Genomic DNA, 14,962 nt, shown 5'->3' with positions numbered 1-14,962 from the left:
CAGTCTTTGGTTGCAGTGGTAGGAAGGTCAACAAAATGGGCCGGGAATGGTGGATCCACAAGATCTGAGGGTACAAGAGCAAAGCAAAGCTAACAGGGAAAAAAAAAAAAAAAAAACAACCAAACTGAAAAGGAAAATGGCAGGAAATAACTTGCTTAACTGTATCAATATAGCACAACCACACATACATTATCAAAGCTGTAACAAACCAAATCAGGACACCACTAAAAAAAAAAAAAAGAAAAGAACCAATAAAATTTAAAATTAAAAACAGAAGAAACACAGTGAAGTTACACAAAGGCATCTCAAGATTGTTCAGATGTTACAGATCAATGTTCAAATAAAAATAAACAAGAAAAAAGGGGGAAAGCATTAGAACTGATTGAAAGTCGATTTCCTCTAAGAGAAAGCCAGTGTTAGCAAACTGTCAGAATAACATTGGGTTAACTTTTTTTTTTTTCTTAATGACCAAAATAAAAAGTTAAAACTAATTCTGCAGTAATCTAAAAGATGATCAAATATGTAGAGATCTGAATCAGCTGCAAACCGGCATTTCATCTAAGGGGATTTCACACCTAAACAATGAAACAAACATTCTTTTGTTTTAAGAGGCATGGTCCTTTCCTTGGAACATCCTCATTGACAACTAATGATTTGACTGAGGGAAGAGAAGACAGAGGGGAAAAGAGAGGTAATAAGAAAAAACTGTGAATGAACTTAGAAGTGATTTCAAAGTTTAAAAAATGTAATGTATGGCAACCAAAAATCAGAGACAGTCACACTAGACACATACATACAATTTATGTAAGGCAAGTTATTTCCATGCAAAGCAAAGGTGTTGCAAATGCTGCTGGGTATGTAGCTTCAGTTAAAAACGATAGCTTTAAAATTAATCATATAAATTAAAGATACATGAAAATATTGTAAAACATACTGTGGTGAAATATTTTTCTGATCTGTGCAATCAATATATAGTAAGTTGAACGTAGGTAATTCCCACTATGCCATAACTACCTGCTTGGAATATTTAATTTCAGGAAGGACTACTAGAAAATGTATATTGAACAGAATGAAACATGGAAGGACTGAAGCAAGTTATGAACAAAATGCAATGCTTAGAAATTATAATTGTACATTTTGCTTTTAAAAGTAGCACATCACACAAAACTTGACACATTTCTGAACTCCAGTCTAAAAGTCCAAGTAGTAATTCAAATACTGAGAACCTAATCAATATTTAATTATCTGTATTTCTTTGTAAAAATATCCTCTTTGCTACACTATTCTCTCGTATGTAATGAATGCTAAACGTTTGTGCTGTACATTAGTTATAACCAGATTGCTGGAGGTTATTTTGGTGCTGAAAAGTTGGTTCTTACGGTTCTGCAGGTTTTAGCGTGAGCTATCTAGTGCAGTATTGTGACATGGGTGAGATTTTTCTGCATTGTCTCACAGATCCGTTTCCTTTTATGTAAATAATTATTCCCAAGCCAAGGACATACACATGTGAGTCCTAATTCTTACTGAACAGTACCACTACTGGGCCAAAAAATCAGTCAGTTGTATATTACCTTATTGCACTTAGAAGTTACTTAGACTAAAGGAGACCATTAGCAGAAGTATAAGGGTACTGAACTAACTGCCGGAAAAGAAGTTGCTTGGTTGTAAGTATATTTTCCAGCAATTTGGATATCATGATGTGAGCCATCTCAGGGGTCTTTAACGAGGGACTTGTTGGTCTCGTTCCTGTTTAGGAATTATGTATTAAACGATTCCTGGGAACGGCATCTCTCTCTCACTCTCCTTGCAGCGGTTCTACACAATTCTCAATCTAATTCTCCATTAAGCCAAAGGAAGAAGTAGCAAAACTAAATTGCTATGTGACTGGTATTTTCATTCATCCAGTGTAAGAGTCACTAAAAATTCTAGCTCTACACCATGTTGAATTTAGATGAGTCTGTGACAGACACAGCTGAGCAACCTCACCAAACCTGCATCTTATCCACCTTCCGTAGGGTAGGTGTACTACATTGAGTAAATAATTATTTGGCAGAGGGAGCATTCAAGCCTTTTTTCACTTGTAAGTTTTACTGTTCCACTGAATTCGCCTCCCATTTCCCATGGCCAAGGTGAGTCATGAGGCAAGAGAAATTCCATTCTGCTGGCTATACTACGGTGTCTTTTTTCCATCTTGATTATTTGTCATCCTGATATAAATAATAATGAATTAGAGCAAAAATCTGTTACTAATAATGTTGTTAAACATGGTGAATATTATTTCCCACCATGTTATCAGTGATTTTGTAACCCTGATGTCTTTTATTCTCTTGATGAAGCATTTCTGCTTTAGACAAAGGTTATATAGGGGAACGATCATCCATTTGATCTTCAGGATCATGGTGCTGTTGTCTTTTCAATTAAAACATGTACATCAAGAATAGTACATCACGAATAAATAACATTCAAAACGAAATGTAGAAAAAAGGCAAGGCATTGCACTTTAAACTGGAAACAAGACAGAAGTCATTCTTTTCCTAAACAGATTTAAGAAATCACTGCATTGGAAAGCAGTTCTTATTAAATGATATACTCTTCAGACTGAATATATATTTGTTTGATTAGCATCTTCATTAAAGGAGATCTTTGGCCTTGTGAACCACTCAGTCTCTAATAATGCCCTGATTCTGTATATACAAAGGGTATCTATGCTGTACCAAGCTTAACAGTCATATTTCTAGTCATATTTCACCACAGTAAAGGGAGGGGAGGGAAGGAGGGTTAAACAGCCTGATTACTTTGGACAGTATCACTTTTTTGCATGCTTGTTATTTCATGAGTTCAATGAAATATATTGCAGCATTAATTACATTTTCATTAAAAATGATACTGTCATTTATCTCTAAATATGAGGCAACAATATGTATCAACAAATGGACAAAACAAAAAATGGAGGTATGAGCATTCATACAAGCAAAATAGCAATAGCGGGATCAATCACTAGGGATGTCAAAGGAAAGTAAATGCTTAGATGAACTGTTTTAAACTGTATTACTTGTTAAATTATACATTAAAATGTATTTAATTGAATAACTGCTTTGGTATTAAATTGGTTTCTGTTACATTTTAAAAGTATTGATGTTATTAGCAATAGCAGTTAAAGCTTAGCTCTCTTTCATGCTTATCTTTAGTCTTAACGATCTTTCATACAAACTGCATTATACCACATTAAAAAAAAATCTTACTTTTTTCTGAAGTCATATCAACCTGGAAGAGAAAAAAGGGGAAAATTTAAAAGTTCTAATATAATCAATACATATAAAGTTGCTAGGGAACTACTACAGGTTGAGTCAAATCCACTAGATGTATGGAGACACGCAGATTCATTGACTTAAAGGGAACCAAGAATGTATTTCAAATAGTGGTAAAAGCATGGCTTAATTTATGTAGTGTTGCTAATGAAAGGAAAATGGTTACTCTGCTATAGTTATAGTAAATAGTAGATGCTAAATGTTGCAATGTATTTTCTTTAAATGTAACTAGCGGTACGGAGGACCCAGACTTTTGCATTACTGGGTATGTTGTTGCATTGTTCTTAATTTATTTCTTCTCATCTAAAGCAAAAAAGAGTCCAATATTGTCATCTGAAGGCATGTGTCCCATCTGGAAGGCAACCAGCCTGCTTTGTACAGAGTTTCATTGTACATATTCATTCTGAGATCATGCTTTGCATTTTTGCCTCTGTGCTTTGTGATGATGAAAATCAGGTGCAGAGATTACTACAGACTTCTTACTGCCCAAGGCCAGACTTGATGCTCCTAATAGCTATTGGTACCTCTAAATGGAAGCAGTGACAGCCCTCGGGGGGCATCTTCTTGACTTTTTCAGAGTGTATTTGGGTATAGATTGAAAAAGCTATATCCAAAATAAAAAGCCAAGTCAGACTATGAAAATTCAGGAAGCAAATGCTGGAAGTTGCCTCGTAGTTTGACTTTTTTTTTTCAGTTCTGCTGGCACAATTGTTTGTTCACACAAGCAAAAAGATAGATTTGTTGTGTAAACTTGGATATGCAAAAGTATGCAAAGACAGAATTAGCAGTAAACATTTAATTTCCTATACGAACTTGTGGTGGTAGGATGACTCTGAGGAATGAAAATCGGCTATGCAGCAGCGTTGATTCAATATACTGTGTTTGTTAAAGCCCTCAAGATAGTTTTTAGTGAGTGTTGAAAAAGTTTTACTTGCTTAGAAGTATTCTTTATAAGGATAAATGCAATGTATTGTCTCAGTTAAGATGCTACTAATTCTTGCTTTTCCATAAACTCAAAATGAATACAAGTAAATCACTTACATGTTCATACATGCCTTGCAATCCTTTAGGGTCACATTTTTAAACCTCACACTTAGCAGCGTGTATTACAGATCCAATACGGTGTGAATTCCTCTAATGCACAGATTGCTCTGCATGGTAACCTAGGATCCCTGGGATACTCTAATTCCCTTTACTTTAAGTTCCTCCAAATCAGTCTGGAATTATGTCAGCACACTAATTAATCTTATTAACAGAAAAATGAATGAAGTAAACAAAAAATAATTTTAAATGGATGGTGGTTTTAGCCATCAGTGACCCTATCTTTTTGTGCTTTAGTTTCTTACATATAAACATAAGAAGTCATCAATGTTTGGAAAAATAATTTTCCAATATCTTTTACATTGCTTTTCTAGAGCATAGATTTGTTAGAAACAACTTTTGGGGACTTTACTGGGAGTGCATAGACAGCATTATAGAGTCCAGAAGAATTAATTTTGTGCTTTTTGTATAAAATTGAATGATCACCTGACAAGAAATGTTAACTTCTGAATGAATATAGTGGGAATTAGGTTAAAAACTTTAGCCATGTTTTCACTTGACAGTGCCTATATTTCAGCACTGAAACGGGAGTGGTAAATATTTTTGTGATGATAACAGGAAGCTGCAATCCATGCAACAAAACTTCTGACCTCTGTTTTGCAGTGCATGGAAAAGATGTCCATCGTTGGGGAGCAGGCTATTCTCACAGGGCTGGCACTCTTACTTGTTTCCAACAGCTGAACATCATCAAAATGTAGGGGTGCTTTTCTACTGTTACTCATTCACGTAGAGGTCAGACCTTCAGAAATATCTACAACTGCCAGACTGGGGCTGGGAATGTAAGGGGAGTTGGCCACATTCCTCCACTAAGATGCAATTCAGTTTATGCTAAAGATGAAAACTCTACACCTTTAACTTCGGCTAAACTTTCTCGTAACTTCTGGATTAACACTGATTCTGTACTGGATGTTAGTATACAACCCAGAAATCTGTAAGATCCAGTCCACTGGGTGTAAAAATGGACAAGATTTTCAGCCCTTTCAGATACACAGGTAGTGCTTTCAGCTGCAATCTGGTTGCAATCTGGCCACAGACTCCTCACAACAGCAGGGAACTCGCTGATGGGAGGTAATTGTTGGATTTAGGTCTGTTCCTCTGTCTCCATACTCCCACCCACCACCACTAACTAGAGGGAGCGTATTCAGACTGTGCTTAGGGGTCAATAAAAGTACACTATGCCAATGAGCCACTGGCTCTGAATAGTTATTTTTAAGATGCAGGATGGTGCTCAGAATCAGAAAAATCTACCCCATTTCCCCTTTTTTGTGCTGCAGAGAACACGAATTAAAGCAATACACTTGTATGGCTTATTCTTGAAAAAAATAATTTTAAAATTATTAAGAAACTGTTTTGAAAACAAGATGAACTATTATATACCTCCAAAATCAGTGCATCTGAATCAGTAAAACTTTAACGTACAGCAAGTTAAACTCAGTAAATCCCAAAAGTGAGCCTGTGCAAGATCCTTTTAAATGCGCTCCTCTCCATTGTTTTAGCAGCACTGAACTAATGATTCATATGCCTGTTTCACTACAGACTTGATCTTCCAAGCTATATCTGTTAGTTGTATTTTAGTAGTATGCGTAAGCAATAACATGCTGTTAGAGCAACGTTACCTCTTCTTCTTGTTCTTGATCTGATTCTGATTCCTTTCAGTTCCAAAATGCCATGCAAAAAGAGAAAGGGAAAACAGAGCAGGCAAAATGCAAATTTTTTTTTCTGAATAGTGTAGGAAAAAATATTTTCTGACAACATTTAACAGAAGAAAATGCAGTAAGTTTCTTTAGTTGATTTCTTATTTCAAAAAGCAGCAAAACTCTAAACTGTCAGTTTAAAACACAAAAGGCTACAGAACCAAGCAAAGTTGCTTCTGGGTGTTAGAATTTTAGTGATCTTTAATTGTACCAAAACTTAAAATATATATGTGCTTTTTCATCCATAAGTAAGGATGAATAAATACTTTAATTAAGAAAGTTACTCATTTAAAGTGAAAATATGTTGAGATGTGTTATTTTTAAATTATACAAAAACCCTACAATAAAAATAATCTGCTAAAAATGCTTAGAAAAATTGAACACCACGGGCAAGATTTTGGTCAAACAGACTAACACATTACTAAAAGGCATGCAGCTCCTAATCTGACAAGGAGAATAAAAAATCCTCGTCATCACAGAATAGCAATAACTTGACTCTTCACAAGGAAACAAGTGCTTCGTAATATCTAATCTCACCCAAACAGAAAACAAGTGCACTCCCATGGTTTATGAGAATTTAACTGGTCTCAAGCTTCTTATTTATAAATATTAATTTATACTAGAATTTCCTTTTTCTGCCCTTGATATTGGACCATTTTCTTCCCCAGATACATTAATAACTGTTATAAAAATATTCTGAAGAAAGAACATTTACACGCTCTGACATATTCATAGATTCCTGGAAGCGTTTATCAGATATAGGAAGAAAAATCTGTGAGAAAAGTCAATGCAATATTAAAATCTAGTCTAAGAAAATATTTTTGGCACTGCTGTAAATTTTCCAAATTTTAGAGCTCAAGTCTGTGACATTTTTACAACTATCACCACAGATAAACAATTTGGTTAGCTAAAAATGCTATTACTGCAAATCCCATTAACTTTCAAATTGGCAAATGAAAAATTGACAAATAGTTTTCAGCCCTTGTGTACTTCATACCTGCAGAACATCATATGATCTACAGACATTTCCTTTAAACTTTGTGAAACAAGAATTAATAGTTACTTCATCTCCAGAGAGGTGTCACAAGACATAGTTAGACGGGTGAGAAGTCTTTGGCAAAATAAAAAATGAACCTAGAGATACTCATTGAGTCCTAGATATGTCTCATCCCTGAAGAGGATCTGGGTAAAATTTCTACACAAAATAAAATTAGCATAGGTCTTGTGCAACACCAAATGAAACCATGGGAGCTATGTAGTACAAATTGTATTTTCATGTCCCTTCTGTCATCTCTTCTGAGACCTCAGAAAATATTCGATAACATCTTTGAACACTGACATTAAGAGTACCAAACCCAAGAAACTGAAAGCCCTTGGGTGGTATTTTTACTTTTCTAAAATACTTGACTACGAAGCTTTAAGAATATTTTGCCCTTCTTGTTTCTTGTTTATATTATAATCCTGATTACTATAGATCAGTATAATTTCACAGTACCTTTGTGTAAACAGGTAAAGTGATGTTTAAATTACATATGGCTTGATGAACGAGGCCTCTTGTAGATTTTGGCTCCTTCATGAATGATAATCGTCCACAGGGTTCTTGAGTGGTATCTCGCACCTGGTAGAGCAAACATACAGAGGTCTAATCTATTGTTTTGCTATTTTGCTGTATGATCTACTTGTGTCACTCAAAACTGATTAGCAGAAAGAGGCTAGACGTGGGAGGAAAAGTCCATGTAGACAAAAAGAACGTGCTCTCTCTTTTTTTTTCGTGCTTTTTTGTAAATGTACATATGCACGTATTTGTGTGTCAAAGCCAGAGAAGACACAAGCATGTACACACTTACACATTAGAACCTTATTTACAGAAGGCAGTCCTAACACTGTAATCACCGTCTTAAAAGAAAAGAGACATTCCAATGTGATTAAGCTTCTACGAAAACTTATAGCACCAAATTTTCACTGAAATGGTCCCCAAACTTCATGGTAATAACAGAGACTCATTCTGAATTAGGTGACGAAATGAGCTAGAAAATTTCCCTCCCCATATGGCAAGAATACGTATTTATGTTGATGTTAGAAATAACTCCCTGCTGAAAAATATAGTATTAAATATTGTGTTTGTTCATTTGGCTGCTCTTTTGGCTGAAAACAGTGAAAGATACACTTAAAATTTCTTCTCTTGCAAAATGTTTTCTCAAATGTATCGATAATCCTACTCTTAGAATGAAGAAATTTTCTGGAATATATTTATTGGCACGACCATTACTATCTACAAAAGGTACTACAGCATGCCGTACTTCAAGATTTTGTGCTGAATCTTAGAAAAATTTCTTTCATAGTTGTTAGTATTAACAAATGGAAGCACTTTGGTTTCAGTTTTTGTAAATAATGTCAGGAGGATTAAATAAGATACCACAGAAGAAATACAACTGAAAGCATCACCTTAGTCTGAACTGATAAAATGATACAATTAGATACATATGTATTAACTTTATCAGACTGAAAATACTCTAGATGCAAAGATACAAGGTTTTGAAAATATTTTGGAAAATCCATCATGGAGAAAAATATGCAAAGCCAAAGATAGGCAGTGGCATAGATAAAGTTCTAAATTAAAACAAGCCTACAAAATATTGCTGGAAAGGAGGAAGAGACTTCAGAAGTCATCCAGCAGCATACAACAAAATGGACCCATACTTTCTTACTGTAGCACCAAGGAAGTTTTGCGTTGCCACTGAAAGGAGGATTGGTTGAAGAAGAGTTATATCTATTTTTACAGCCATATGCATATTTACAAGCGCAGGTTACAATTATCATATTTTAATAGATTTCTGCCAATTCTACAATGCTGACACTTTCTGCAGTTTCCGCATTTTTTTCCTGCGATATATGAAACCATGATACAGAAAAGCGAACAAGACTAACTTGATCAGCTCTTTAGATTATCAGGTAGAGAACAGGATTCCTGGAGGTACCATTTTGGGGTCTGGACACATGCATATATAGCACAACACAGTCACATATAATTATATATTTGAAGAAAAAAATTACTAAATTTTAGGAAGCCACTTCCATACATATGGTCATTTTGACTACTCAAGTCAGCATTTAACCCATTATCATAAAATAATTTGGAACTGCTCTTCAGTCTGCTAAGTTTCTTGCAAATTAAGAATTAGACAGAAATAAGAATATAATTCATAGCTCATATTATAACATTACCTTAACAAACAGAGGAAGTCTGTTTTCTTTGAAGGCAAAAAAACTGAATATATGGTGTTGCCCACTCTTCGTTAGTGGCACCAAATTGCCAAAGCAGTCAACATAGATAGGTTTTCCTTCTAATACCTATTGGAAATGAAAAAGAAGCAAAGCAGCAATTAATCACAGTGAGGTGGTTAGGATTTCTTCTCAAGCATAATTCTACAGTAGTTTTGATCCATTTCTTAAATTGTTAGGACTTGTCAGCATTTACAAGCTTTGTTACTTCCAGTTACCTAAAATCTGTGGAAGCATTTCAGATTATTCAATTCCAGTTGTAATATATTGTTAATTCAATAACAATAGCATGACATTATAAATGATGAAATAAGCATTCAGTGTCATGACTCTAGGCACATTCTCAATCTATATTATCATTTGGATTTTTTATTGGCTCTAATTTTAGCATACTTTGCCAACCTGGGCTCATGATGACAGTTAAAGAAATATTTTCTTCAGCAATCAAATCAAAAGTCCTAGTTTTGGCTGGCAGGATAATAAACCAGTCTGGGAATATCATGAAGTTGCAGAGGACCTTTTTACCAATGCAACAACTTTCTAAATTGGATCACTCATGCATTTAATCTACTTGCAACAGTCTGCTGCAGCAGGCAAACAGGGTGTAGATAGTAGATGGTATTATTTCAGCTTGATTTGTAAAGGCCTAGAGCTTTTGAAAGTCAAGCCTCAGGTAGATGCCTCCCCGAAATCCCTATATAATGATACTACCTACATCTTTGGATTGCTATTGTTATGGCCCCTCTCAGCTTACCAGTTTTGGAGATGTTCCCTTCAGACTGCCAATATATTAATGTTTCATCCTTACATTCCAGAAATCCAGCCTTGGCATTCCGTTTTATTAGCCCATATTTTATCTAGCTGCTCTGCACAAGAAATGCCTGTCAGAGCTTCAGGAACAGTGAGCATAAATTTTTTTTTAAAGGTGGGTTTCTCACCGAAAAGAGACCATACTAAGCAGAAGAATACACCATGCATGTAATTTAAAACACTTGCAATTTGTCATCCCTTATGAGGAAGCTGACGGAGCCAGAAAAACTGCGTTTAGCAAGCAGTTTGCTGGATTCCACATAGGAAAGCTTTTGCTTGTTTAGCAACATGATTTTTTTCTTTTTTTTTTTTTGGTGGAGCAGAACATTAATCAAACTTGCTAGTTTAACTTCCTGGTGTGCAAAAATGCTGACAAAGCGTGACTACTGTTGACTGCCCTTCTGGTTAGTGATATGCATTTTATGGAGTTACTGGAAGTTGAGATTTACCTGCCTTTTTTGGCAAAGACTATCTCCCCTTTTCTCACAGCACCCACTTTGTATCAAGCTGAGGAACACAACAGTTCAAAGAACAACACCCTCAAAACTCTTTTTTACTCAGACATTCCTCTAAGAGTAAGTCAGTAACTAAAAAATTCAAGGTGTCTCCTGGCAGTTTGCTATAGAGCTAATCAAAAAAAAGGAATCACTGTGGACCACCACAGAAATGACTAAATTACTATGAGGTACCCGTTTTGAATTTAGGGTTAGCCTGCGTCCATAGAACTTTGTTTTAGGCCGAGGAAAAAGTCAATTTACAACACCTATCTGTTATCTCTCGGCTCACTGACTTAAGTCTTTGGTCTTGTTGTGCACCTTAAACCCCAACCAAGTTATACAAAATGCTTACAAATTATTGCATTTTGTTTAATAAGAGCCATGGGAAACATCTCCTGCTTGCATAACTATCCATCTCAAATACATTTCATGATACTTAGTTGGCAGTTGCTGCTCCAGTTCTCAATCTGAATGAAGAAACGCTGACCCTGACACCGGACAAAAGGAGGACAAGGAACCTGAAACTGCTGGAGTAAAATGGTAACTCCCAACTTCATTTTATTACCTGATTTCCTAGCATAAAATCAGTGCAGTTTCTAAGTACAACTGTTTAACAGGTCTTTTGGGAAACCCAGTTTCAAAACTCGGGAAACCAAATTCTTTCAGTTCAGTTTTGTCTTATAAGTTCTTCTAAGCCTTAGTCCTATAACAGAGAGCTCAGATTGAACCAGCCCACACCTGTGTTTACTATCTCCTTAAAAAGAGCTTAAGGTTCCCGCGACCTATTTTTTCAATTGCTGAGGACTGCCCCCTGAGAACACATGTGAGCTCGCATTTGAATGCCAATGATGCTACGGAGAAAGCAAAAAACTGGTAATACCCAAGTCAGACAAGGAGTTCATTTCTACCTTCTGATAACCAGCTCATTGGATTCCCTTGTGGGTGAAGCTCACAATTACCTTCCACCTCGGTAGGTTGACCCAAAGGACCCTAATGCAGTCAGCTGAATATAGATAACCTTTCCACCAGCCTTGTGGACTACGAGATTGAGAACTGCCCACTGAGAACAGGATTTCATCACTCATATCCAGCAGCTAGTTTTCCCTTGCATCTCACAAAAATCAAAGTTTCCAGCTTATCATGATGCATGGTACTGCGTCTTGACAATATTTGTATGTTGGCACTATTATCTTTCAGTACTTATGGCAGTTAGAAGGCAGAAAATATTAGCTTAAAACCAGACATGAGAAAAAAAGGGTAAAACTGTACAGTACCTCTACATCCCTGCTTCTGGCAACTTCAGAAAAGTTTTCTTGTTGTTCTAGAGTTTTATCCACCTTGTCATCTGTCATGCAAAAACATCTTAACCGTGCTTCAATGGGATCATGTGATTTGGCAAACACGACAAATTTGGCCATGTAGGGGACACAGATAATCTCTCTGTACACTTGGGAAGCAAAAGTAACAGATTCTTGTGTCTGTCGACAGTCTATCAACCAAAACCTGTAAAAGAAAATGAAGAGTTGTGTAATCACCACAGAAAGATTTAAGCACAAAAATCTCGGTTTTGTTTCTTTCCATCTTGGCAGCATGAGCTGGTAACCAGACTAATTGGATATGACGAGTCAGAATAAAATAAAAAAATTAGTTACCATTTGGGAAGAATATTCTAAGAATGCTCATGGTACCCCCTGTGTATTAGGAGCACAAAGAAAAATCAACAGGGAAAGCATTTGGACCAGAACTTAACTCTCCTAAATACCAGATGCAAACCCTTCACAGGGTCTCCTGCTGCACAAATTCCAGGCCATTGTTTGCCTTTCTGATAAGATCTCACTCAGCTAGAAGCTTTTTTGCTTTCAGGTACATGACTGGCTTTTAAAGAAGTTCACTTGTCCTGTGGCAGCCTCATACACCTCCTCTGAAAATTTAAACATATGAAACTTTTCATATTTTTGTGTGTATGAAATACATATATTAAATTTATAAGATTTTTAATAATATTTAAACAATTATTGATGGCTTACCAAAATCAAGAATTTCTGGAAATTCATCATAGTATCAAAAAAATGCTTTTTCTTCTATTCAAAAGTTGGCTTTGGCCTAAGCTTTCTGTTCATCTGAATAGACTCCTTATAGTAAGAATATGTGATCAAACGTTTCCTGCCTTTAATCAATAATAAAAAAAATCTCCTCTAGAATAAGCTCAGTCGTGATCTTACCAGCTTTCTTCTAGAGCCGCCCAAAAAAGTCTCTGAATTTGTTCTTGTTTGTCACATATCATTATTTGATTTCTATGCAGACTATTAGTAAATAAGGGTGTACTAGAAGTGTACAGTTCAGATTTCCCCTTAAATGTGACTCTGCAATATGTGCCTTTCATCTAGAGAAATACAGGTGCTTTCAGACAGCTGGTTGCTGCTAAACATATGATGATGCAGAAGAGTAATGACCCATAAAAATCTTACTAAAATTGCTTGTATCTAGTCATATGCCGATCCTGTCATATGTCTTCCAGGTTATGACTAAATTGTGAAACTACAAAGTGGGAAATTTCATCCTTTTTTATTTAGCGCCCTGAAATCTTCTTAGGCATTGTAGAATTTCCCATTTGTTAAGTGCTGGACACATCAACCTACTGCACTTAGGTGTTTGGGAATTGTGTACAAACTCCTGACATGACGAGGATGCTATGAAAATTTCCTGAATTTTACTGGTGAGGGACAGGAGACTGAAATGGCTTTTGTCATGTGTTGCTAATCCTTCAGTCTGTTCTAGGACCTCCATCTCTAACAGGTGAAATATAAAGCTGCCTCACTCAAAACATTTGTTTTTCTTCTACAATCTAGCTTAAAGGTTAGTGGCACATTTCTTACATACCACGTCAAAAACTGAGGGTCTTTAGGTGAATGTAAATGATTTTGTCCACCGTGTAACACTGCATGCAAAATCAGAAATTATTCTTAATGTGAGTTCAGTCAAAGACTTTGATATTTGTGGTAAGTTTTTGTTACGCATATTGAAGACTAGCGATAAATATAATTCTACATTTGAGCCATATTATATTTTGAAGAGCCTGAAAGCAGATGTGTCCACATCTGATTCCTACTATCCTTGCCTCACAGCAGCTTTGATCACCACTGACTCACTTATCATGGTTTCTCACATGCCATTTTACTGACAGCATCTTTCTAATATATAACACTGAATCTCCTGCACCAGTGGTTCCCAGTCTAACACATGTACCACAAGTCAAACATAAACATGTTCAGAGCAACAGGCAAATACTATGGGAATAAATGACCTTCTCTGCATGGTGCGAAGCCAGGAGCTGCCGCTGCTTTCTCATTCAGGTACCACCACGCCAGAAAAATACTTTAGGATTCCAGAGTAAGGTCATAATTTGTCTAACATAATTACTATAAATGAACATCTGTCTGTTACAAATTATTACTAGTACATGTGACTTGGAACAAACTACCTCAAAACTTATCAAACATACACAGTTACTTCAGACATGTCTAGAACTTCAGCTTCCAGAACAGGTCCCCTTGTGTCAAAAATGACCCTCCTCTTCACAGGTTTTTTACCATTTCTTTAGGCCATTCAGGCCAGGACAACATTCCCCAATAACAGAAAATCTACAGAATTTCCTTATACCTTTGTCAAGACAACTGAATTGCTATTTGCAAAGATTACAGCTTTCACTTAAAATAATTCTACTCCCAAAACATAAGAGCAGAAACGTGCCAAGCATTTTACAAGGAGTAACATGTATTGCCTTCTTTCTCAGAAATCACTTCAGTGAGTTTCTCTGTGGAGCTGATGCCATTTCTTTTGAATGAAATTCAATGTGTGGGTGAAAAGCATGCTCGAGCTTGACACCCGCAGTATGGAGACGGACGTCATGAGAGGTCAAAGACACCGCAAAAGCTGATATAATCTACAGGGGGCTTATTACTTACTGTAGAATACATGGTGTTATAACCCACAAAGTACACCTTTCAAGTGTGATTTCTCTGGTCTTACTCATCTGCAGTTGAATAATAGTGAATTTCATGCTCTGCTTATCTTCAGAACATTTAACAAATGCACTGGTTAAAAAACATGCTGATGACATTTGAAAAAGGGAAAGCATGTTTGGTACATAAAGGCTCTGCATACTGATACTTTACTTTTCATGTGTGGGAGAATTATGCCACGATGGACTCAAACTGGAGAGGATATATGCTCTGAGAAACCACCATCTGCTCAAATGATTTGCTGTCAT

General features: G+C 36.0%; 1 protein-coding gene across 32 annotated transcripts in view; it reads right to left on the bottom strand.

The window, feature by feature from the left end:
• ANK2 (ankyrin 2) overlaps positions 1-14,962 on the bottom strand; it is a 370,609-nt gene that overhangs the window by 25,660 nt on the left and 329,987 nt on the right. For 31 of the 32 annotated variants that reach the window (XM_065633268.1, XM_065633277.1, XM_065633275.1 and 28 more), the window contains 5 exons: positions 11,967-12,195; positions 9,329-9,454; positions 7,599-7,721; positions 6,026-6,058; positions 3,243-3,264 (listed from right to left, as the gene is read on the bottom strand). In XM_065633268.1, the coding sequence (XP_065489340.1) occupies positions 3,243-3,264; positions 6,026-6,058; positions 7,599-7,721; positions 9,329-9,454; positions 11,967-12,195 (533 nt within the window). The remainder of the gene's footprint in view (positions 1-3,242; positions 3,265-6,025; positions 6,059-7,598; positions 7,722-9,328; positions 9,455-11,966; positions 12,196-14,962) is intronic. The other variant, XM_065633286.1, reaches the window with a different exon arrangement.

Source organism: Caloenas nicobarica, chromosome 4, assembly GCF_036013445.1.
Source record: "Caloenas nicobarica isolate bCalNic1 chromosome 4, bCalNic1.hap1, whole genome shotgun sequence".
NCBI lineage: Eukaryota > Metazoa > Chordata > Aves > Columbiformes > Columbidae > Caloenas > Caloenas nicobarica.
The sequence above is the reverse complement of the archived record's forward strand: the minus strand, read 5'-3'. Positions and strand labels throughout refer to the sequence as shown.